Below are 24,220 nucleotides of genomic sequence, written 5' to 3'. Positions count from 1 at the left end.
AGCCTGAAGAGGAACGAATCCGCCCGGGGCCATGGCCCAGCCCGCCGCCGCGAGAGCAGGGCCGAGGGCCGGGGGCCGCAGCCGCAGCGCTCCTTCCTCCGCACCCGCGGTGGTGCCGGCCACCCCCCGAGCCCGGCGGTCCCGGGGCCCGGCCTGCCGCCGGCTGCTGGCCCGCGGAACCCCTCCAGCGGGACGGGGCCCGGCCCGGGGCGGCGGCCCCGCCGGCGGCGCACAAGATGGTGGCGAGGCGGGGCGAGGCAGGCCCGCGGCGGGCCCGCGGGGCGGGGCGGGCGGGCAGCGGGGCCGGGGCAGGGGCAGGGCCGCGGGCCGCCATGGGGGTGACGGTGGAGGTGCACCGCGTGTACCGGTACCCCTTCGAGCAGGTGGTGGCCAGCTACCTCCGCAAGGTAACCGGGCCGGCCCGCGCCCTGCCGGGGCAGGAGCGCCTCACGGCGGCGGCGGGGCCCGGCCGCGGGGATCGCCCGCCCCGCAGCCGCTCAGCTTAGCCGCTCGTTCCTGCGTTAACCGCTGGCTCTGCCCCGGTTCTCCCTTCGGCAGCCTGTCTCCGGTCCTGCTTGCGCGGTGGCTGCGTGGAAAACCGTAAATCTTGTGTCAGTGCGAGAGAAAACCGGCGCGGGTAACGCCGCTCCGGAGCGCGGAAACCCGCCTGGCTGCCGCCTTTGTCCCGCCGCCGTGGCCGGGCACAAGCAGGGTCCGGCTCTGGGAGGGGGGGCGGCTTGTGGGCCTGCGGGCCCCTCCCGCAGCCGAAGGCTTGGGTTTCCTCTTTGTCAGAGCTGTTTTCGTGCTTAGGTGACAACTTGCGTTTCCGTGCCCGAGGCGTCGGTGGCGTGTCGGTCACGTCCGAGTCTCCGGACTCCGGTCTCCCCGCGGTGCCCGGGCTGGGTCCAGCGGGGCCGGGGCCGGGGCCGGCCCCGGTGCGGGGAACAGGGCGGGCAGGGCCGTGGCTGCGGAGGAACGCCGGCGGCCGTTCTTCTTGGCCAGAAAACGGCCTCACTAACCCCTGCTCGGGGAGCGTGCTGCGGGCGGAGGGTGCGAGAGGGGACGCGGGTAAACAAAGGCACCGAGTCCTGCGGCTGCCCCGGGGCTCTGCTCCGCGGGCGGTGTGTGCCCGTCTCTGCGCCGCGGTGGACACGGCGGGGGTACGGCACGGCACGGCTGCCCCGTGGCCCACGGGGAGCGCGCAGCCGCGACGGCAGCACCTGCCCTTCCAGGGGCTGTGCCGTGGCGGCTGGGATCTGTTGGAAGGAAAGATCGGATCCGTAGAAATGAATTCTGGTTTTCTGTCCTTGCAGGATGCTAACCCCTGCGTCGCTGCTTGGCGCAGTACGGCTTTTGGCCTAGTAGCGCCACAATCATTAGACTTTTAAGCAGGCTTTAAAGTGAAAATGTTTTGCAGCGGCAGAAGGCTGTGTTAATGGCAGGTAAACAGTGTTTCTGTGGTGCATCTGCTCCTAGCAAAACAGCGTCCTGCTAAATTTTCCTTCTGAGCGCTGTTGTCCCTCAGACCCAAGCTCCAAGCTGTGCATCAAAACTGTCCTCTTTGTTGGTGTTTTCCTTTGAACAGTAGCACAGATATAGGGATGAATTAAAATCTTTATTACAAGCTGATGCTGGGCTTTTGCCCTCTAGCTGTGGCTGGTTTTTGTGAACACCAAGGTGAAGAATAGAGCAGGCTCCATTATATTTGTTTTGGCTGCCTGTGTTTAAACATTAACGGTAGAAGCAAGCAGCTGTATAGCGCAGGGCATTTCCTTGGCACAAAACCCCATGGGTTTGCGAATGTTCTCAGCAGGACAAGATGTTTAAACAAACGTTGGCTTCGGGCTAAATTCATCCTTGATGCAACCAGCTTAAAACACAAGGAAGGATTTTTTTTTTTTTTGTCTCAGCCAGCTGCCAGTTCTCCGTCTCCTGTTAGCAGAGGTCTGTCTTTGACAAAGGCAGTGCCAAGAGGAACCCGGAACATGTCCGCTTGAGAGAAGCCCAGTGAGCTCCGGCACCCGGGCAGCTGTGCGGCTGATGCACAGCAGAACTGGGCTGAGCGCGTGGGGCCCCGTCCTGTGGCTGAACTTGCCCGGCGTTCTGCTGCGGTGCGAATGCCCCGGGCAGCCCTGGCCGGTGCGGCGGCAGAGCAAAGCCCCGCATGCTTGCTTGCAGCCAAGGCAGTCCCAACGACTCTAATTCATCAGCAGTGCCGTGATGACCTGCGGTGTGCAGCCTTGCTCCTGCTGCTGCCGTCCCAGGTGCTGGGAGGCAGAGAATGCCTCATGCTAAGTAACCTTTTATTAAAAATTGTCAGATCCTTAAAAACTGGATTGGTTTTATGGGTTAGGGTAGGAGGGGAAGAGGATACGTTGCACTTCTACCGAGAAATAACAAGTTTTTCCTGTTTGCTGAAAGCCTGTAAAGACAACATTGGGCTTGCTGGAGTTACCAGGCTTCTGCACACAATCTCAGTGCGGTCAGCTTCTCGTCTATAGTGTCCATCTCATGAGGAAATGACTGATGAGATACGTGAATCTCTAAAAGATGTAACTGACTGCCTAATTTTTTTCTGGTGTTTGATGGCTCAGTACAAAATGGAATTGGATCCCTGTAGTGGTGTCATGCCCCATACTGAAAACGAAACCGTCATGTATGTGAAATTCTTTTACAGGGGAAAGACCGAAAATATCCTCACAAGCCGAAGTGCCAGAACTTTGAACAGTAAATACAGGCAAAGATGCTTAGTCTGGAGTCTTCTATTTCTGTTAACCATCTACAGCTATTCTTTTTTTACACTAGAATAGGACTGTCCAAAGATGCATTTAAGGTTTTCTTTAAAAAAAAAACCAAAAGAGTGGGGGGCAAAAAAGGAAACATTTTTTTTCTCTCGCCCTGCTGCAGAAATCCCGAGCTGTGTCTTTGGCAAGCTTGGGCAGTCAGATTTGCTAACCATGTAGTTTAGACTGCCACACTATGGCTAACCAATGGATGTGCTCCGAAATACTCATTTGAAAACTGAACAAACTTGGAAAAGAGAAGGCAGGGCCAGCTTTTGCTGATTTTCTTGAGTGCTTGGCAATTAGAGGTGAGAGGAGAAGCAGAGTTAGTGCTTTTCGTTGTGAAAGAGTTGAACCAGAGTAGAAATGCAAATGGGAATTGTATTCTGTAGTATACTTCCATATGACTTGAGAAGGGCAGCTGGAGGTGAATAGTGAGGCTAATTATGACAGCCAGAAGCGCAGAGCAGAAAGGTTAAAATAATCCTCATTTGTATGTTGCAGCAAAGTGCATCACATGCTTTTAACCAGGAATTTACTATGATTGAAAAAATAATTGCCGTAGTTACTCAAATGCCATAGTTAAAGTTGACTTCAGGGCTCCTGCTCTCGTTCTTTCTGTTGTGACTCTGCAAGTTGAACCTTTGAATATTGTTATGTCACAAAATAGGGTGGGAAGGTGCAACCAGCTGTGCTCTCAGAGGAGACCAAAGCCAAAGCAGTTGGGGTTCTTCAAGGGCATGTTTGTGCCAAGACGTCTCTTGGCAAACAGAAATCCCCTATTGCCTTGACTGGGGCATTTTGTGTACCAGCTGCAATTTATGATCTCTGAGGATGGAGCAAAGAAGTCACTCGGACTGTGGAAGGTATCAGTATGGGCTTTTTTTTTTTTTTTTGACCTCCCCTCCCTCTTGTGCATCTCTTGGGTTAGGTTTAAAACATTCCTGTATTCTGCAGCAGAATTGCACCCAGCTTCTCTAGAAATGTGCTCTTACCGCAGAGGTGTGTCGTCAGCTTTCATTACGTAGAATCAGTAAGAAATAGGTGGTAATCAGAGGGACAGCGTGCTACATCAGATATTGGGGTATATGTTCTTGTATGTCGGTTCAGAAATATGCTAGAAAATATTCTGCCTTTGCCACGTGTTTCTAGAGAGAACGGCCCCTCCGTGGTCGGTGTGGGAGGGCAGGCACTGGCAGAGCGCGACCTCGAGGGATGTATTGGGTGGGTCGGATGGATGGCGGTCTGCAAGGGCTGCTTTCTTTCCACGGAGTACACCTTTCGGACAGCTGCGATGCAGGTGAGGAGGAATCCTGCTGGAAGTAGGGGCACTAACTTCTGTCATACCCGTCCGATGTGCCTGGGCTCGTGTGGCTGGTCCCCAGGCAGAGCTGCTGCCTTACTGAGGCTGTAGGAAAGCCAGGCGGGTTAGACCTTTTTGGAGTGCGGAGCCGAGGGGAGTCTTGCCCTGTGCCCGGGGCCCGAGCCTGCTAGAACGGACAGCAGTTTCTGCTGGGGTGGCCTTTAGGTTAGCGCAGGTGTTGCTTTAAAGTGAGCCTGGGAACTGTAAATCAAACATTTAGTTCAAGTATGACAAATTGTTTTGTATTTGAAATAAGTGTATCTGTGTGTGAAAGGCTTTTGTATTTATCGATCTTTATCACAGCAAGTAATCTGTGCAGTGCGTTTGCTAGACTTTTTTTTTTTTAAATTTACGTTTATTCACAACCACCACGCTTCCAAACCAATAACAAAGTGGAGGAATCTGGAAAGGTTTAGCTGATTTTGCAGCATCACTGCTTCATTTCCTTGCAGTTAGAAAAGAAAGAATCAGAATATTTATGAATTTAAATATTATTATTTTTTGCAAGTCTTTGAAGCTGTCATTGTGATTTATGTGGGCTCCATTTGATCTTGCATGTAAAACCAGCCCTTCATTGCTTTGAAATATTTCATTTTTATACAAATCATGTGTAACCTGCAGTGATTTCACTCTGCTGCTAAACACGGTGCTGCTTTTGGAGGCCTGCTATTTCCCTCAAATAACTTCTAAGAAACATTGCTGTGGTTAGGAACTGCTGTTTTTGATGAATGATTGTACACATTCCAGTTAGGAAAGGTACGTGAGGGTCTTAATTCCCTGGCTTCAGAGTAATGACTAATGCAATCAATTCTGCTTGTTGTTATTTGTAGAAAACAATCAATACATTTGCAGGAAGACTGAATGAAAGCACAGGAATTCTTTATCTAATTTTAATTGTCAGGTTTTTGCAAGTGGAGGATGGAGTGCTTCAGTTCCAGTAGGTGTGACATGAGAGGTAACCCCCTAACTGCGCGGGTACCCCCCCGTGCTGGGGTGCTGAGGGGTTCCTGGGTGCGGAGCTCTCAGTGCTTCCAAACTGCTGTTTGCTGGTACCACGCTTGCGGCTCCGCATCTGTAAAACAGGCTCTGACATCTTCAGAAAACACTCACGACGAGCAGTCAGGGTAGAAAAAAGTAATTTCAAAGCTGTGGATAGCTTAAAGGCAAAGTCAGCTTCGTGGCTTCTGCTGTCGGCTCTTTGTTTGGGGTCCTCTTAGTGTGATGGAGGAGAAATGTCTTTAAAATAAGCAAATCAATCTGGAAAGAAATTTACGACAGGAACTCATGGGAACTATTTAATTTTTTTAAGAAAAGTGCGCACGCTTCATCTGGATAACTGTTTCTTTTTCCTAAAAGTATGCGAGTTGCACTTCCCCGGGTGCAGTCTGAGATGTAGGAAACGCGTCGGCTGCGGTCTGGGAAGGGTTGAACGCAGACAAGGCGTCAAGATTGTCCCCAAGCGGGGCGAGGGATGAGATTTGCTCCTGCGTCGAGTAAGCAGGCAGGCCTCGGGGTCTCCTCTGCTCACGCGTTGCCAGAATGAGGAGGGGGTCGTGCTGGTCCCCTCCCGGGGGGACCCTTCGGCAGCTCCGCACACACCAGGTCGGGGCAGTGCCCGCGGACCCCTGCTCTGCTCGGCCTCAGCGCGGGGGGGACAGGCAGAGCACCCCGCTGTCGCCCACCCCGCTGCAGCACAGCCGTGCCTTCGCAGCCTGCACCACAAGATGGCATTCCCTCCTCGCCAGCTGGGAGCGGGAACGGCTCGCGGGATGTCGCTTCTGCCCCCGAAGCTCTGACGTTTCGGCTCCTTGGCCTGTCCCGCAGGCGGGAAAGCTGCCCTTCGACGCCCCGGCCGGATTCTGGCTGCGCTGCGCTCCGGGCCAGCCTGCCCGGTGCTGGTTTGCAGGCGCAGGCTGAGGGCTCGGTAGCCCGGGGCCGCACGGCGAGAGCCGGTCGTCAGCCCGTCCCGGTCTCGGCTCCCCGAGTCCTCTCTCCCGGTGCAGGGGTGCCCTTTGCGGCGCAGCCGGCGGTCGCGTTCTCCGAGCCGCGTGTGGTGGGAGCCGCGGCGTTCGGGCATGGCTGCGGATTAGCAGCGCGTTCGTAGCCACCTCTCTCGGGGTGATTCCAAATGTTGGAAGTCCTCGCTCCGTCCTGCGGCCCGACGCAAGGAGTTGGGTGTGAGGATGCTGGAGCCGCTGTGGCGTGTGACCTGCTGGAAGGGTCGGCAGCGCCTGCCCCGTGCCCTTGCGGAGCAGGAGAGGTGACGCGGGGCGGTTCGCGTCTGCGCTCCGGGGCAAGGAGACGGCAGGGCAGGGCTGGAGCCCTTGGGCTAGTGGGAGCCCTTCGGACGGGGTGGGATTCCTCTGCCTGTGGTGCTGGGGAGGAGGGTTCAGGGGTCGAGTTACTGCAGGGCTGAAATACCAGCCAGGCTGAGATCTCTTTGTTCTCTGCTGCTGTTAGCTTTGGCGTCCCCGGGGAATGGAAGCCTTGCAGGGGAAGGGAGGCTGTGGCTGGCTGGAAACACTATTTTTGTGGCTGTTAGGCTCTCCTAGCCATTACATTTGCTTGTAGACTTGTAATGTTATTTCTTTTACTGTGCTGTGTAGGAAATTGAGTCTATTTCTGTTTAAATACAGGGGTAATAGAGCCTGCTATTTAGTGGAAGATTTATGTAAATGGCTCTTTGTTTCACACGATTGGGCCTTACAGAGTGTAAGTTACATCGATAATGTAATTATGCCACTACTGCCATTTCAAAGCGGCACATCGTGGAGGAGCCTCCAGTTTCTGTATAGAGTAGGACTTGAAAACCCTGTGCTTTTTAAATCAACTTTTATTCCGCAGCAAGAAAGAATGGTAGAGCTGGATTATAGAACAGCCTGTTCTGGTGGTGTTGACCATTTTAGTTTAGAACCCAAGATTTCTTTTGTATTGGGGCTTTGGAGTGCCTATTATTGCACATCATAATTGCATTACGTAAGCAGAGTTAGCCTTAAAATGCAATTTCCCCACCTTTCCTAAAGCTTCATGCTTTGTTTAATGCAATCTGGTGGTCAGTATCTCTTCAGCCTGGCATTTGTGTTAGCATGGAGGTTACAGTAACTTTTGTGTATTATTTGAGTTCAATAAATTACCTTGCGCTTTACAATTTAGAGTTAATTATTCAGGTGAACATTGATTACTTTTTGCAATGGAGAGTAAGGTCCTTGTAGCCTTCTGTGTCTCATTTCTAGCCAGAGGAGTTTTGTAAGTTCCAAAATAGACTATTCATCCTTAGAAGTCCTGTTCTTGTGCATACATTTCTTATATAGGATGTTGCCCTACAGGCAACCTATACAATTTTGGCAGAATGCCTTTTCAGTGGGGGTCTTGGAATGAGAATCTCTTTCTTCCAGCCTTGAAACGACTTGTCTGTACAGCCTGAGGAAAATGAGGTTACCCGGAGCAGGAACAGGCAGTAGCCATCCTTATCCTTGCTGCAGGCCAGCCCCTGAGCAGAAGAGCGTGCCCTCTCACCAGGCTGGACCCACGCTGCAATCCGAAGTGACGTCGCGCTGTCACACTCTTCTAGCAGCTTTTGCAGGACAGCGGAATGCTATGTACCAGAGTCTGCATTTGGGTGACGCTGCACCGTACCTTTCCAGCTTTTTGCTTGAGGAAATAGGTTGTGTGGCGGAACGTGCTTAGCGGCAGTGAGAAGGAGCTTGCTTGCTGCAGAAACTCGGGATGCCGTTGTTCTCTGCGGAGTGCAGCACATGGGGCTTTGGCCCGTGGAGCTGCCACGCTGCTGAAAGCTCTGCTTAGTCCTCATTTGAGAAATGTGATGTGGGTCAAGAGGTCGTGTCTTTGCTTCTGTGGTATGGAGGGTGTGTGGAGGATGTCTGTATGCTGCAGCAAAAGCTAGCATCTCCCCTTCAAGCGATTTTTCTCATAGCTGTATTGTGTGTTTTCTGTTTGTTTTCTAATCTTACTTGCTAAGCTAATCTTATTAAATTCTTCCTTTCTGCTAACTTGAACGGAGACTGCAGATTGTTAATATCAGGCAGCTCGTACCTGTTGAGAGAAGCTATGAAACTGCTTCTGACTCGACAGGTGACAGCTAGCAATTTTCTTTTACCCATGTGAGGAGTGGTAATCTTTACCCTATGCATTTTCCTCCCAGTATCCCAGTCCCATGGAGAAACACATCACAGCTGTAGAGACAGTGGAAGAGAAAACAGGTAAGCTGCCTGACTTTTCTTACAGAGGTAATTAAAATTTTTCATAACCTTTAAAATTAATTCTGTAATAGTTGTATTTCAGTAGAAACTGGGCACTGCAGACATGCCTGGGATCCCTGTGTGCTCGACATTTTATAAGCAAGACCAAGAAAATATTACCCCCTCTCCCCACAAAGCGTGTGTTTTAACTGCATCAAGTATTTAAATTTTCAGCTTATTCCGAGGCCATTAGACACGTTATGCCTGGTTTCTCTGTAGTACGTTCTTTTGTTGTACAGTTCCTCGGTGTTTCTGTGATGGTTTCCATCCGCAGTGCTGTATGGATCAGAAGTAAGGCCCCTGGAAGGAAGCACAGTGAGCTGTGTGGATCGATCCTCAGGCGCTCCACAGGCATCACACTACTTGGCTTTCATGGTCCCTGCCTTCGGAGGGATCACCTGCTGTTTCACTTCCCAGATGAGGAGGTAGTTCCAGGAATCGGAGTCTTGCGTGGTGGCCTTGTAGGATGCTGATAGTGAGAAAACGATCACAGATCCTCAGTCTCTTGCTTTATCATTCAGAATTCCTGAAATGCCAAAAATCAGATGTTACCATTTTCCAATCATATTGACAGGAAAATAAATCTGCTTGGGTCAGAGCACAGTTGTCAGATCAGGTCTGCTGATACCATGTGGATTTTTGTTTTCCAGTTGCTGAGCTTGCAGGAATTGCTTGCAATTCGGCACTTAAAGTAACGTGTCTGTGCGGAGGATGTATTAAACAGTTATGCCACCAAGTGGGAAACAAGTACCATAGGACTGTGTGTGGAAATAACTACCTTTCTTCCTAATATGGGAACTGTGATCAAATACTCATTTGGGATGAAATAAGAATTTACAGACTTTAAATTTTTAGTCCCAAATGCTTTAATCCTTAAAGTTTTAGTCCGTAAATTCTTTATCATACATTTAGAGAGATGTCTTCTGTCTTGCAGCTTGGGTTTAATGGTGGCTCTTAATTCCAGGCTCATGCTCTCTTTCTGAGCAAGTTGTTAGTGAGGATGCCCTGAGGTTTAAGAAAGCCAAGCATTAGTGCTGCCGTTGCCGTTTTGTTCAAATGCAGTAAACCACTCTTTCCAGAGAATGCTTTTCTGCTCTGTGTTGCACGGAGGTGCTTCGTGTTATTAATATGATGTGTTTGTTAGAGTTCTGAAAACTAAACCCCATGAAGTTTTCATTTCACAGATCCCACCAAATGCAACTGTTTGAGAAGGTACTCTTTTATCCCGGAGAAGTCTTTAACCTGGGCTGCCTGCCAGTTGGCTTCTCATTCGGTAGTGTTCTGTTCTTGATCCGGGTCATTAAATATTAAAAGGCAAAGTGATTCTAAAAGCCAACCATTTTTTTGAGACACTAAATAACTGTAATTTGTTTCCTAATAGATAGTTTTGTCCTTGTCACTGGGTCCAACTCAATACAAAAATAAACGTGTGATGAGACAGGACTGTTCTGTAAATCTCATACACAGCTTGTTTGCCCAGAAAATAAGCCTGAGAATATAAAGTAGGGTAGGGGTAGAAATAAACTAAAGCTTAAGTCAGTATGTTGGTCTGGCAGCTCAGTCGCCCGAGCTCTTCTCTCGCCCCAGTCATCGTGCACCCGGTGCCACCAGGAGCGGGGTTCTCCAGTGGGTCCTGCCAGACCCTGCCCAGGCTGCAGGAGGGAGTCTTGCGTGCACCCACACAGCCTGGCACTGGCACCAGCACTGTCTGCGGTGCTTTGCTACCCAGCAGCACCACTATAAATGCCAGTAAAATGTTTGTACCACGTGCTGGACAAGGGGGGTCTGGATTGCAGTGACGGATGCAGATGCCGTCCTTCTAAGGCAAAGTGCAAAATGCCCATAGCAGTCTTATGTACAGCCTTCTGTGTGGCAAAGCAGCAGAAGTACTGGGTTATACTTAAAGGAAGCCCAAAACCGTCCCCTCCCCGCAATGCTCTGTTAATTTGCCAGCATTTCTGCTTGCACATTTGCTGTGCTGTGAAGTCTTCCAACTACTTTGTTTTTATTAAAAAAAAGGTAATATTTGCTGCTGTAACTCTTCCCTTCTGATTTTCTTTTATCATCAGATTTGTCTACGGGGATTGTTTACCGGAGGAGAATTGCAACGTGCCAGAATGTGATTCCTGAAATTTTAAGAAAGGTAACTACTTAGAGAAACTTAGTCAAGTTGTAAAACCTTAATGCTTCACTGTGGTTTATCGTGTTTAAAAGGATCACATTTCCTAATGATTTCTTTTTAAATTAGAAAAGTTACTTTTAAGAGAAGTTAAAAGAAAAAAAATCCCTAGGAACTGATTTTATATTTAACTTGAATGGACAAAATTGTAGCCTTGAGGACACTAAGATGTAACTGGTGGTGGTGGTTGTTTTACACGCACCGATGGGCTTTTAGCTTTTGTACCTGGAAAAAGTAAAGATGTTTTAAAATGTTACCTGGGCCACAGTGAAAGTAAAGGCATTCCCCCCACCCCAATATAACAATCTTATTGTCTGTCAATGCCCCCGATTGTTGTGTGATAGATGGTATTTTTATAAAAGCCCAGTCTTGTGGATCTCAGCAAGAAGGTGGCAGCTGGTAATAAACACTGGGTAATTATTTCTAAGCTGAGCTCAGGTATTTTGAATGTCTGATCCATGGCTCCTGAACATATTGGGCTGTAATCTCTCACAAAACTATTCTGTAAGTGAATTCAGCAGAATTTAAAATAATACTTAATGTGCCTATAGCATGTCGGAATTTAAATATGGCATTGTAGAATCCCTATAAAGAAGATGAGACAAGGCTGTAGGAAACGTAAGGACCTGGGCTGTGCAATCCCTTAGTGTCTCTCTCCTGTGTCTCTTTTAGCGACAGTCCTTTCTTCCAAGTTTGTTATGGAAGGAGAATTAGCCTTAATTTATTATTTGTTTTTTTTGCAGAGTATCTTGGAGCAGATAGTCTGTATACAGAAAAGTACATTTACATTCATGCATGATTAAATAACTGTACTGTTCCACAGCCTGCATGGTTAAAAGTGTGCATGTACTCTTCCTGGTGCTGACGATTCTGTATGTTTTTGCCTCTAAACATGTGTTTGTCTCTTCCAAGCCTCACCTGCCAAGGAGAACATATCATTGCCCTATACAGGCAGAATGTAAATAAACCAATGGTGAGATTTTCATCCCTTTCATCCCTTCTTTGGCCCACGCTTGCTAGATCAAGGTCACTCAGGTTGACAAGTGGGCTCTCAGAGGAGACCTCCTGGGAGAAAGGAGCTGGAGCAGGACGTCAGCTGCTGCGCCTGGCAGCAGGAGCCTGCAGAGGTGCAAGCCTTTCCCCTGCCCTCACGGATTAGCTGGCGGGTTTGGCTGCCTTGCATGTAACTGTTTGGAAGGGGCTTCCCTCGTCCTTTGTTGTCATAAATTAGCTGTCAGCAGCAAGACAGGAAGCATGAAGTGATGCAGGTAAGTTGGCCTGCAGTGGTCTTGGAAGTCCAGCTGGGGACTGAGCAACTTCCCTAAATCTTGGAGTGTTTGCATGGCCTTTAGTAGCTGCTGAGGAAGTTGAGTGTTCTCATTTGGGCTAACGACAGCTGATGTGCCCTCTTCCTGAATCCTCAGTCCTGTCCTCTGAGGCTAGTGATAACTTTGAAAATACTGAGAAGTGATTCTACCCCTTGTTCTTTTTTTTTTTTAAAAGCTATAATTCTTCTGTTTCCCAGGTCAGTATCTTAAAAGTGCCTGACATCTACTTGGAAGAGGAATCTTGGCTTAATATGCAGAAAAGAAATATGGCTATGAAAACTCATTGTCTTACGTGGACACAGTATGCGTCTCTGAGCGAGGAGTCTGTCTTCAGAGAGAGCTTGGAGAATCCAAACTGGTGAGTGCTGGCTTCTGGGTGTAGCAGTGCCCGTGTGCCGGCTCAGGGCTGCTGCTGCAGGCCCCTGCCCTGAAAACAGGTTTTCTGTTGCCTTTTGAATGCCTGGAATGGGAGGGGTCTGAATAATAATTTCTTTGGTATGTCTTGAATGCATTTGAAGCAGCAGCTGTAGATGTCCTGTAGGTTTCCTCTGGCTTGTTCAGATGCGAGGTTAGGTTCTCTGGCCAGAGCACAAATAATTGCTGGAAATTAATTTTCTGTGTGCTGCTCTGCAGTCATAGAAGGCTGCCCCGCTGTTCCTGCACAGCAGGCATAGCCAGAGTGTTCGTTTTGCTCTCGTGCCTACCAACAGATGCTTGGACAGCAGTTTAAAAATTATCAGCTCCCTCCTGCTTGCTGGCCATTGGCATGGAGCATACTTGTTCCCAAACAATTTTCTTTCTCCGGTGTTTGGCCTGCTGTGCCCGGAGATGTAAGCTGCTGTGGGACTTTGCCTGGGAGAACATGCACTTGTGTTTGTACAGAGTGGAGCCTCAAAATGTCTTTATGCACATTTATGGCAGGATCAGAGTGGAATTTCTAATTCCTGTAACATTGAAATGAGCAGGTATGTAATAATGTGACTGTCTTAAAAAAAGATTTATTTCCAGGTGATGTCACCCCCATTAATTCTTACTTTGTTCTGGTGTCTCTTGTAATTAGTCGTTACTTTTGCTTTATGATGTTCCCTGGGAAGCATGGCAGGGTTGTCCAGTAAGGTCCATGTGACTTCGGAAAGCTCTAAGGATGCTTAAGAAAAAAACCTACCAACTTCAGATGAAATTAAATTCTTTGTGGCTTAGGCATTTTTGAAAACCCCTATGCTGGGAAGTTGCTGTTTGAGGCCATGTTCCTCTGGCTTTTAAAACTGTTTTGTTTCAAAAGTTTGCTGGGACCCTCTGTCCTCACTGAGACTTCTTCTGCATCAGAGTTGCATTGCAACAATAGATGTTGGTCCTGTTGGTGTAGAAACTCTTAACTACTGCAACTGGTCGCTCACTCACGCCCTGTTTTCAAGGCTTTGCAGTTCCAGTTTGGGAAGGACACTGTCCTCAGCGTGCTGCTTCTGCTCCTGCAGGCTTGTGCAGGGGAGTTGTCTGCGCTCGTTGTCACCACTGCTCACTCTTATGTTAAAGCATACTGTGGCAGTTGGGAAGGCAGAGGTGTAGCTGGGCTGCCAGAGTGTGATTGCAGCCTCAGCGGGTTCCTTTACACAGGCTTTCAAGCCTCTGGATGTACCGTGGGTGCCGATGCAGGTCAGCAGCTGCAACATGTAGCTGCAGGAGCCTGCGGACCTCAGCTGTGCTGCCCTGGCCAGGTAGGTTCAAGGATACCTGGGTGTCTGCGCACACCACTGTCACTCCTCAGGAGTCTTATGGAGGTAGTCGGATCTAACAAATGCTGGCTGGCAAAACAGGCATGAAATTTCAGCTGCATGTAGTATATGTACAGTGACACTTACATTTGGATAGATGAAGGAATTATGTTAAAGGGCATAACGTTAGCAGTATAGTATTGCACTGGAGAGAAATAAGAAAACACACAGTGAGGAGACTGAAGTGATCCTGATTAGTGGGAAAACTGTACGTTATGCCACTAAAGAGAGAACAACATTATGAGAGTGATGGTAACCTGAGTGCAGACAGAAACTCGTCTTTCTCCCCTACTAAGCACTGCTGGGCAGATTTCAATAGCAACCTCCTGAAACTCTTCAGGGCACTAAAAGCGTGAAGAGAATGAGAATTTCCTGCTCCTCAGTCAGACACCGTGCGCGTGTTGTAGTGGGCTGTTTGTTTGTTTAATCAGCTTTAACACAACATTGTTAAGGATGCTGATAAATTAAAGCAGAGTGCCACTTGGCTGGCTTGCGTCTCGGATCAGCCGCCTGAGCAGGTCGACTGCCTTCGCCTCTCCCCGCACCTCCCGGGTGCGCAATGGGCTCCGCGCCGGGCGCTGCCTGCTCCCGACCCAGCAGGGAGCTGGTGGCTGGGGAGGTGGGCGCAGGCTGCTCTGCAGGCTCTCCCGGGGGTGCGTTACAGCTGCAGCCCCCGCAGCCCTGCTCTGTGCCTCTGCAAGGAGATCTCTTGCCAGTGGGGTTAGTGACAGAGCTGCTGCTTTGGGGAGCTGCAGCCTGGTCCCGGGCACGCGTGGTGGGAGGATGCTGGTGGGAATCCAGAATATTTCTAGCCCTGTCAGATGAAGTTGTAACTGTCTGTGCTGACTTCAGCCCAGCTACTTTGTAGACCAATATGCTGTAGAAAATCAAACTGTGAATCCAGTCCCTGCTGGGACCAGTGGCTTAGACGTTTAGCAGAACCTCATCCATAGGATGTGGATTAGTTTACCCAGTTTGAGATTGGCAGTTACATCCTTTATTATTTTCAGCTAGGGAACCGCAAGTCAGGGAGGGGAGGCTGCAGCCTTCCTGATGTCCCTAATGGAACTGGGGCAATTGAAATGGTGCTTGCTTAGTCCCAAACAGTCAATTTAACCACAGTGTAGTTCTTCCTCTTAATGTTAGGTGGTTATTTGGTCCTAAATAAATGTGAATGCGGTGATGCCAACTGCTACATATTCTTGCAAAGTGAATTATTGTGGGTGCTTCCAAGCAGAGCATAAAAGTGTCTGAAAAGATCTAGAAGCAAACAAACATTACCATAAATAAATTATAAACCATTGTAAAAGGCGTGATGGGGCATATCGGTGTATTCAGAGACCAGAAAGCACCTATGTTATCCTCTTGGCTGAATTCCTTAATGACACTTTTTTTTTGGTTTCTATGATTTAATTGGTGTTACAGACAAGCATCTCATCTTGATGTCTAAAGTCCAAAGAAAGCCACTTAGTCCCCGTGGGCAAGGTGTGGCCACAGGCAGAGCCGCAGGCTCTGAAGTTGTACACTGGCAAATTTCCACGTGTCTGGGCAGGTTATATCTGTCTTCCACAGTGGAGGATCCCTGCGTAGCTTGAATTTTGTCTCTGATGTCATTTGCCGTCCCTTTGTGTTTTGGTTTGCCTGCTTTCCCCCTCCCCACCAGGACCGTTTCCTTGCTTTTTCATTTTGTATCCCTCAATTGCCATCAGATTCCCTTTATTACCCAGCGCTTTCCCTCATTTCATACCGCCCAAGGGAGCTGCAGGCTCTTGCAGCGTGCTGGGCGCAGGGTGAGATGATGTCTGCCTGACGTGGAGAGATGCATCTGATACATGAGCAGTGCTTGTCAGCTGGAGATGGGAATTAAAAAGATCTCCCGTACAGAAGCTCCCTCTTCTGAAAAGCCTTGCATTGGATGTAACTTTTAATTTAGTTTTGAAAGCTGTGCAGGCTTTGGAAACTCTCCCTGACGCTATCTGAACAAGAATATTGCTAGACTTCTTATACTAAAGACACTTTAATTAAACTCCCATCATGAAAACAATTAGACCAAATTTGCCGTACTTAACTAGTCAATAATTTAGTAGTTGGATCTCATTAATAGACTTCTCCCTGTGACTGTGTTGTAATGATGCGGCATTGCCAGCTGCGTGCTACGGAAATCAATCAGAGATCAATATTTTCCTTGAGCCTCCCTTTTTTGTCCCTACAATGGTGAAACTGCAAAACGAATAAATAAATCCCAACCAGAGCAGCTGAGTTCAGCGGTGGATTTTTACTGCTGGCATCCATCCTGTGGTTGGGCGGAACTGCTCACGTTCTCCGGCTCCTTCACTTGAACTCCGCGCATTTGTCTTCTTGCCGAATTGCATCGACAGAAATAATAAAGGGTCGTGGCCCGCCGAGGGCATCGGTGGTGCCGGGTTCGCGTGCGTGCCGTGGGGAGAGGAGTGGGGAGTCCTCTCCTCGTGGTTACCACTGCTGCTGTCTAGCTTGGCCGGGATGGCGTCCCGAGGACGCTCTCAAATCGTACAGGCGTATTTCACTGTGTCTGCAGCTGGCGGCTGTTGTGTCCCCTCCAGACCGCTCTCTCTGTTGCTGCTCTTCGGGCTTCTCCAGTGAGCGCGTGTCTTTGCTGAAGCAGAGCCCAGCTGGACTTCAGCCGCACTGACCGCGGGCGATGGTCGTTACAAACCTCTCGTTACGCTGATGTTCCTGTATCTCGCTACGTTTGCTTTGAGATTGTCGTACAAAATATGTGAATGTAAGAGATGAAAACCTTACTCGGGTATCAAACACTAACTTTCTAAGGTAGAGTTTACACTTCATGTTTACTAAGTAGACAGAAAAATAACAGGGTGTTATGTTCCTGTTTCTTAGGACAGACTTCACACAAAAAGGCAGAATATCAGTTACGGGGGCAGGTTTGCTCAACTGTGTGTTGGAAGCTTTTGCTCAATCGTTTTTAAAGCAAGGTGTGAGGAAGGTAAGTAATTTATTGCTTGAATTTCTTCCCTGAATCGTATTCTAAATTTTTTCAAATCACCAGATCATCTGGGCTCAAAATTAAATTGATGTCTTAAGTCTGGATTCTTTACATCTTTTAATTGTTGAAAAAATATTTGAACTTTTGTCTACAGAGAATAAGCAGAACAAAAATGGATTTAGTTTTATTATGCTAATAGTTTTATTTCAAATACACTTTACAACATGGCATGTATGACTGTATCAGTTTCTGTAATTCATTCTTATTCCTGATTTCCCCCAGGCATTGAAACAGTTCTTCTTCCTAATGCCTCATTGTACCAGCTAATACTGTAATAATAATTTGTGGTTCTATAGCACCTTTACACTGAAATAGTCAAAAGTAGTCAACACGAATTTATATCATGTCACACATTTTTCTCCAGTGCTGTTAGATTTTTTTTTTTTTAATTTTTTTATTTTTTTGGCAGCTTGATGTATTTACAATAGCTACAGTCGATCTCCCTGTAGCAGTTCTGTATACTTCAATAGTTCTGTCTTTCAGTAAGAATTATGAAAGAGGATAAAAGCTATCCAGCAGAGCATCCCAAGGGAGTTAGTGTTCAAAGGCCTTTCGTTTCGGGGAGTCATGTCATATTGATAAACTAGGTTTAACAGCAATGTCTCCTGAAGCGTTTACTGGGAAATGAAGTTGTGTGGAAGTCTTGTCCTCTGGAAGTTTGTGCCTTCAAGAGATTTGGGGATTCATGTTGTACTGTGCAGACTGTTTAAAATTTACACCTGCTGAAAAAGGAGCAAGAAGGAGAAGGAAGGAATATTTGATTAAACCTTTTTAATGAGAAAGTAAGAGAGTTTTTTTGCATTTGTTTTTTTTTTTCTTCTTTTTTCCCCCCTCCAGTTTGTATCTTGTTTCAGATGAATGAAAGCATATGTATGTGCCTGAAAACATGGCATTTTCATGGCTGGGCTCATGAATCTTGTGTACTGCAAGACTGTAATGAATCTATATTTAGCATTGTTTATAATTTTTTAGTTATCTAATGGAGAAATTTGTTTTTCAGATGAACTTAGATGTCCACAGTTCAGATCATGCCTTACGCCATTCTTTAATTATTCACAGGGACCAAGTGGTTAATACTGTTGAAGTTTGTTGGTTTTTGGGTTGTTTGGTTTTTGTTTGTTTGGTTGGTTGGTTTTGGTTTTAAGTGGCCTTAGTAGTGTCCTGTCTTTTCTCCTACTGAAGTCAGTGGGTGTTGGAGCGTGGAGCCTGGGCAGCACCCGCAGTCCCTTCGGACACTCTCCTCTCTGCTGGCGCAGGGGCCAACAGCCCCAACCTCTCATTTGTCCTTCAGAAGCAGATTTTGGAATCTGTGCCCCAGGAACTGCAGATGGAAATGTATTTCAAAAGTCACAGCCATTTATTCATTTGCATATTCTTAATAACTATAAGACCTTTTTATTGTGGCTTTAAAATAAAAAAAAAAGAGAGAAGTAGACAGCTATGCTAGTGTAAGCAATGACCATGAGCAGTGAAACGTGTCTTGCAGGCTTATGACAACGCAGAGCTAGCGGATAAAACAGACTAGCTCACAGTATCTCTAGAATGTTGCATTAGAAATCCTTCAGCAATTTTGGCTATGTCTGCAGATTTGTGAAAAAGAAAAATACAAGCGCACCAGATCTGGTATAAATGTACAGTCTTGCCTGGTTTTTCCTCCCACCTCCAAAACATCCATCTCCCTGAGGCAGCAGCTGTATCTATGCGTTTCATTTCTTCTAAGCTGTTCGATAGGGTTCCTTTTGTGGCTTGGCCATAGAGTAGTTTTGAGGCACGTTTTACGCAGATGTAATAAATGGCAATACAAAGATGGTATTTAAAGTTTTAATATGTATGTTGCATGAATGACAATGCTTGATAAATGTTCTCCAGGCTTCCATTTACTTCCTATCTTCCAGTACCTGATCTGCATCCTTCCTAATGGCCTGGCAAAGAAGGCATTGCTTTTCTTGCACCTGGCATAATTGGTTGGAATACGTAAGGATGTTACTTTCAAAGCCAAACCATGATTCCTGCTTTATCTCCTCGATCCTGATAGCACTGCACTTCTTCATCCGTCTGTTTGGAGAGGCTCAGATGAGATAAGGGAGTAAGGGAACAGTGGGAGGCAGCAATGTGAGGGGGCAGAGGAAATGGAGTAGGGGATGAGCTACGTGAAGAGTAGGAGAAAATACTGCATGAATATTAAATCTTGTGAACGACTGCATTAAAGCTCTTCTATTCACACAGTCCATATTAAATACCTTTATTTTACAGAAAGAGAGGGAGAAGTTACTATTTGTGAAACTATTCGTGGACACCAAAGGCACTGATCTTTTTAATCATTATTTTTGTAACTAAGATATGAGCCTGTTCTGTGGGTAGGGTTTTTTAATGCCTAGCACAATGATGGTGACATTTTATGGCTCCTCATGTTTGTTACATTTCTCTTATTTTATTCCAACTCTGAACAAAAATATAGGAGATAAAGTTCTCCTGCTCTGCTTTTGTTTGTAGAAGTCATAGTGCATTTGTGTGGAAATTACAGCATTTATGATTATTTTTTTCTTAGCTGTTCAGAAAAGGTATTAATGAATGATGTGAACCCACATTATCGCCAGTAAAACTTTCTTCCTGAATAATTCAAAAGTCTGAGCAGACATGCTGGTAAATCCCAGTTACCAGCACGGCCTGTTCTGGGTCTATTGGCAGGAGCCTGGGTTCCTTCGGAGGGGGGAAAGGATGCTCCATAGTCTGCAGGCAAAGTCTGGCAGAAGTTTCCAGCACAGGAGGGGTAGTGGTGGCCCCTAAAGTCAGCCTTTGTGTGTGTTTGTGTGAGTTTTTAAAACTTTTTTAAAAAGTGGCCTGATTCATTTGTACATGTCAAAGTTTTGATGATCTCTGCCAGTGTGAAGCAGTACAAATGACAAAGTTATGAGTGATTTTAAGGCCACACGATAAAGGAGCATTTGTAGCAAGAAACTTTTGTTATGTTGGTAGGTGTTTCATCTGTTGCCTCTTAAATGTTGCAACATTTCTGTCATTTTCACTTCTTGGTTTCTTTTTTAGGTTCCTTTTGCTTGACTTGAATATATAAGGAGATGGAAATTAAGGGCCATGATGTAGTGTTTGTTAAGTGATGGAACTGAGCTCAAATAACAAATATTTAACTGAAAAATGTTTTGTTATGGTTACAAAATGAATTAAAAGTATTAGGTGCTCTTTTGAGAGACAGCATAAAATTTTCCGCTAGTCAGTTAAAATGTTACCCTGCTTTTGTACCGGCAATGGAAATGAGGTGTGCACTGCAGTATGCGTTGCCTTCGTCAAACAGGCCATTTATACTTTCCTGTACATCACTTAACCTCTTACTTAAAACTTACAGTGTTCAGTAAAGATGTGGAGTGTGTTACGGACGTGATGTATTCTCTCTGTCCCTATCAGCTGGGAGGCTGGTCTGGCTCCTGGCAGATATTCCAGATACACATGTAGGCTGCTCAATGAGTCTGTGGTGCTGGAAACTCCTTAGACTGCCATTTTGCATTTCCCTCGTTATCCGGTCACCCCGCTGCTGGGTCCGTGTGCCCTCTGTGGTTTCAGCGTACTGGCTGTGGTGACAAAGTGACACTCGCTGGAGGAGTCACCCGTAGCCGTTCCTGAACTGGGAATCTGCTGGGCTCCCGTCCCTGCGAGTGCCTTGGGGTGTTAACACCGATAAGGACTGTACGTAAACACTTATGGCAGGATAGCTTCTTACAGTAGCAGAGTACCTGCACCTTTGAAAAATAAAACTATTCTATGGCTTGTCTGTCAGACAAGCTTTTAAGCTACAGCTGTAGAGGTGCAGAGTTTAATGGGTAGGCAATGTTTTGTTCTGCATTTCAAGTGCATCAGTGCACTCTAAACAGTGTAAATTTAGTGCCTTTGAGCCTGATCTCCTGGGACTGAGATTTAAGTGTTTGAACTTCAGTTGAAAGGAATATATTGATTAGGCTTTGATTTAGTTGTTCGTTGCTGAAGAGATACTGGGTAATGACTTGTACCTACCCTTTCATATTTTATTAGATTAATGGAGTCCCCTCTAGTTCCTCTTTTCTTCCTCAGCACCATTTTGTGTAAAAGTCTGCAGTGCTATGAGGACAAATAAAAGAAAAAGCAGTTGACACACTGTGAACATAATTGATTCAATAAGTAACATTTTAAAATTCCCTAGGCAAACCTCTGAGTCTTCACTTATGTCAATTAGTGCTTCAATCTGTAAACAGTGGCATGTCCAATTTAGACTGATAGACTAAGGTAGTCAGCTTATTGCCTTCTACAAAGAATAAGCATGGAAGATGAACTGTTCTTCATAGATATAAAATATCTTGTCCTTTTTTTTGTAGAGATGTGAAAAGAAATTCTCTTGACCTGTTTGTTAAAGTTAATTGTCTTTTTTTACCTCCTCTCACAGTGACTCAAACTGAGTAAACCCTTTTTCTTTTATCTTGACAAACAGAGCATGCTAGGGTAAGCCTTAGCGCCACACAGTTATAGCTAAGCTCCAAGCTTACTTCAGTCCACAAGATCTGACCAAACATTAGAGGTAGGGTTGGCAAATTACTACAGTTTCAGTACACAGAGCGAGCCAAAAAGTGGAAGAGGGAGGGATGTTGTAGAATTTCTCATCTAAAGTGAGTGGGTTTTGCTTTTCACCAAATAGGAAGCTGCTCCTCTCACTTTGTACTGAACCTTGAACTTAAATGAATTTCAAAAGAGCGAAGCATCTGGCTGTGGAGCAGTCTGTAGCCCTGACGTGGGAAGAGCACTTGGTCGAAAGCTTCCCCCCCTTTTTCGGACACTGCCCTGCTCTGGGTAGTTCAGTGGTTTGCACCTGCGCAGCTGCTGCTGGTCGATGGGTGCCCAGGGCTCGTCTGCAGTGAACCCCCCAGACAAACAGAACCCCTAGATGCAACCTACATTTTGCTTTATTAATAGTTCATTGTTTGGTAGTTCCTCCTTCCTTCGCAGATCAGTCCTGGAGAAGAAGTACTTACCCTTGTGGCCCTCTGATGGCATTTTCCCCTTCATTTCAATATTACTTTCCTTCATTATAGAAATAATCACAGGGGCTTTTATGGGGAGCTTTCATCTTCGCACACCCAATTGCTTGTGAAGAAGACGAGTGACGGTATTCCAATTTTAAAGAGGGATATACCCAGGTGCAGGGATGAGAAGTGGCTTGGTCCAAGCAGAGCAGTGGCAGAACTGGAATAAAATGTGTGACCTGATTAAGTGCCCTGGCTTCGTGCAGCCTTGACTTGGAAGAGGTTGCAAGCTGCGAAGGGTCCTTTGTCCTCTCCAGGGTCCCCCTGAGCAGCCTGTGCCATAAGCGCTTCTTGTGCCTCCCGGGCAGTGGGGAGGACCGCAATGAGTTCGTGTGGGACCATAAAATGCAATTTCTTTTTTTAAGGCTTTACTGGGTGCCCTTTCTAATATATGAAATACTTAAGTTGTGCATAGAACTGGCATTTATTTGTGCTTTTTTTCCAGGGTATTAAAATAATGGAGACACTTCTTCAGGAGCAGCGTGAGTGATCGTGCTCTCAGTGAGCAGCTGTAAGTACAACATCCATTTACAGATAAGAAAAATTGTTCAGAGTTTGTGATACCTATCGCACATTGTGCTCCTTGTAGTTCTACAAATAAATGTTGGGGTTTTTTGTCCGTTACAAATAGCATGTAACTTTTGAGGAACTTTGAAGAAAAATAATAATCTACTGCAGTGTTAGGCTCAATACTATTCCAGAGTTTCTGAATAGTATGTTGATGAAGATGTCTTCTGCATCCTGTATTTTATCCTCTCCTCTCTGTTAATATATCATGAGTGCAATAGTCCTAGTAAAATAAGACGTTGGTTCTATCTAAGGATTTTTACTGAAAAGGGTTTTCTGTGGAGGGAAGATTTGGTCAACTCTTAAATTAGCTTCAGAACAAGAGCAAATGGCTGTTGAGTACCTCCTAATAAATTTCTTCTAAAATCTATTTTCTCTGCTTTTGCAGGAGGAAATGTATTTGCATAGAGTTTCCTTGGAACAGCATATCTTCATTGCCATTGGAATTCCATGGCTGTTGTCTGAACTTTACTGGTACCATTTTATTGAGGAAAGAGCATTTACTATGCACAGCTAGAAGAAAAGAAGACCACAGACTGCAAATCTTTTACAAAAGATTAAGGAATTCTACTACTTAAGAAAACGTTGATCGTGAAAATCAGGGAGGAACAAGTGTAAGCTTGGAAACAGCATCTTGCTGTGAATTGGTGCTATAATCTCTAGAGACTGAGAATTCGGTAAGGGAACATAGAGCAACAAAACAAAAATAGCCCTTGTTGCCGTGAAGCCACCCTTGCCTAGTCAACCAGTTGCTTTGTGTCTTGTCAAGGGAGGTACAAGCACACCCCATGCGCTGTTTATTTCACAGCTTGATTCTGTGGGGTGGAGGCTTCATTCTACAGAAAAGAAGCTCAACTGTAGCAGCTGAGTAGGGTTACTGTTCCCACTTCTGATTGCTGTGTTGGAAATATTTCGTTATTATACCCCTGCCAGCATGATTATTTTCAGCTGTGAAGACATGCCTCAATACAAGTTTTGCATATATTTGAATTCTTTCAGAAAGTATTTCTCTTGTATTGCTTCTGAATAGAAGAAGAAGAAACCCAGAGGGGAATTGATAAAGTGTAAGTAAAGTTCCTGACAAAGAGTGTCTCATACGCTTCTCTTCCTTTTGTTCCACACACAGCATCAGGATAGTTTTATTTTAAACTTTTCATTTAAAATTCAGATAAGCACAAAACCGTCTTTGATACCCTTTACTGAGTTAGGGTAATACCACACTTTACAAATAGCCCCATTAAAGTCTGTGTTTGTTCTTTGTGGAGATTTGAACCAGTTATTTGATTGCCCTAAAGCAAAATGATCGGCTTTGCATTTTTCAGGGTGGGTTGTGTTTTATTTTCTCAAATGTGATGTAAACTCTCGGTGGACTCTTCCTTATGCTATGCCTGAGTGCTGCGGGCCTGCTTATTTCAATATTTAATGGTCTCAACTATCGTATTCTGAAGCTAAATGAGCGTACTACTAAACAGCCCAGCCACAGACTGTGGCCACGCGCCAGCTCTCCAGTAGTGTGAATCCATGAACCTTTGCTTCCGTGGCTGGTGCTACAAGTTTACAGCTAGCCCATACCTTGTGATGAGAGACCCATGGCACGGTCCTTAGGAAATGACTGTATTTTGTATTGGCCTAGTGGAACAAAATACTTTCCCTTCATCTTTCTTATTTTGGTTATTAACTGATTCTTGTGAATTTGGACTCTGAGTACTGAACAGTAAATATTTATGAAATGTAATGGCCAAGACTAAATACATTCATTAGCATATTTATTTTTATTGAGTTGCTGCTTTGTGTGCCTGAGGAAATTATCACATTACTTCTATTTGAACTGCTATGTACATTTTTAGGACTAGCATTTTT

General features: G+C 46.3%; 1 protein-coding gene across 7 annotated transcripts; it reads left to right on the top strand.

Moving 5' to 3' along the window:
- Nucleotides 1-307: 307 nt before the first annotated feature.
- Nucleotides 308-23,624, top strand: PRELID2 (PRELI domain containing 2). 7 transcript variants are annotated; one of them, XM_069772913.1, is made up of 7 exons: nucleotides 308-407; nucleotides 1,911-3,649; nucleotides 8,309-8,366; nucleotides 10,475-10,548; nucleotides 12,110-12,270; nucleotides 16,565-16,670; nucleotides 17,913-18,619. In XM_069772913.1, exons 2-7 carry the CDS (start codon nucleotides 3,605-3,607, stop codon nucleotides 18,138-18,140), a joined length of 672 nt encoding a protein of 223 aa, XP_069629014.1. In that variant the 5' UTR covers nucleotides 308-407; nucleotides 1,911-3,604; the 3' UTR covers nucleotides 18,141-18,619. The 7 variants fall into 7 exon arrangements, with proteins under 7 accessions (XP_069629014.1, XP_069629018.1, XP_069629017.1 ...); XM_069772917.1 differs by lacking the exons at nucleotides 1,911-3,649; nucleotides 17,913-18,619 and adding exons at nucleotides 22,239-22,304; nucleotides 22,749-23,624 and having other exon boundaries at nucleotides 311-407; XM_069772916.1 differs by lacking the exons at nucleotides 1,911-3,649; nucleotides 17,913-18,619 and adding exons at nucleotides 22,239-22,308; nucleotides 22,752-23,624 and having other exon boundaries at nucleotides 311-407.
- Nucleotides 23,625-24,220: the final 596 nt, after the last annotated feature.

This window comes from Haliaeetus albicilla, chromosome 27, assembly GCF_947461875.1.
Source record: "Haliaeetus albicilla chromosome 27, bHalAlb1.1, whole genome shotgun sequence".
Lineage (NCBI taxonomy): Eukaryota > Metazoa > Chordata > Aves > Accipitriformes > Accipitridae > Haliaeetus > Haliaeetus albicilla.
This window is presented reverse-complemented; position numbering and strand designations above follow the sequence as displayed.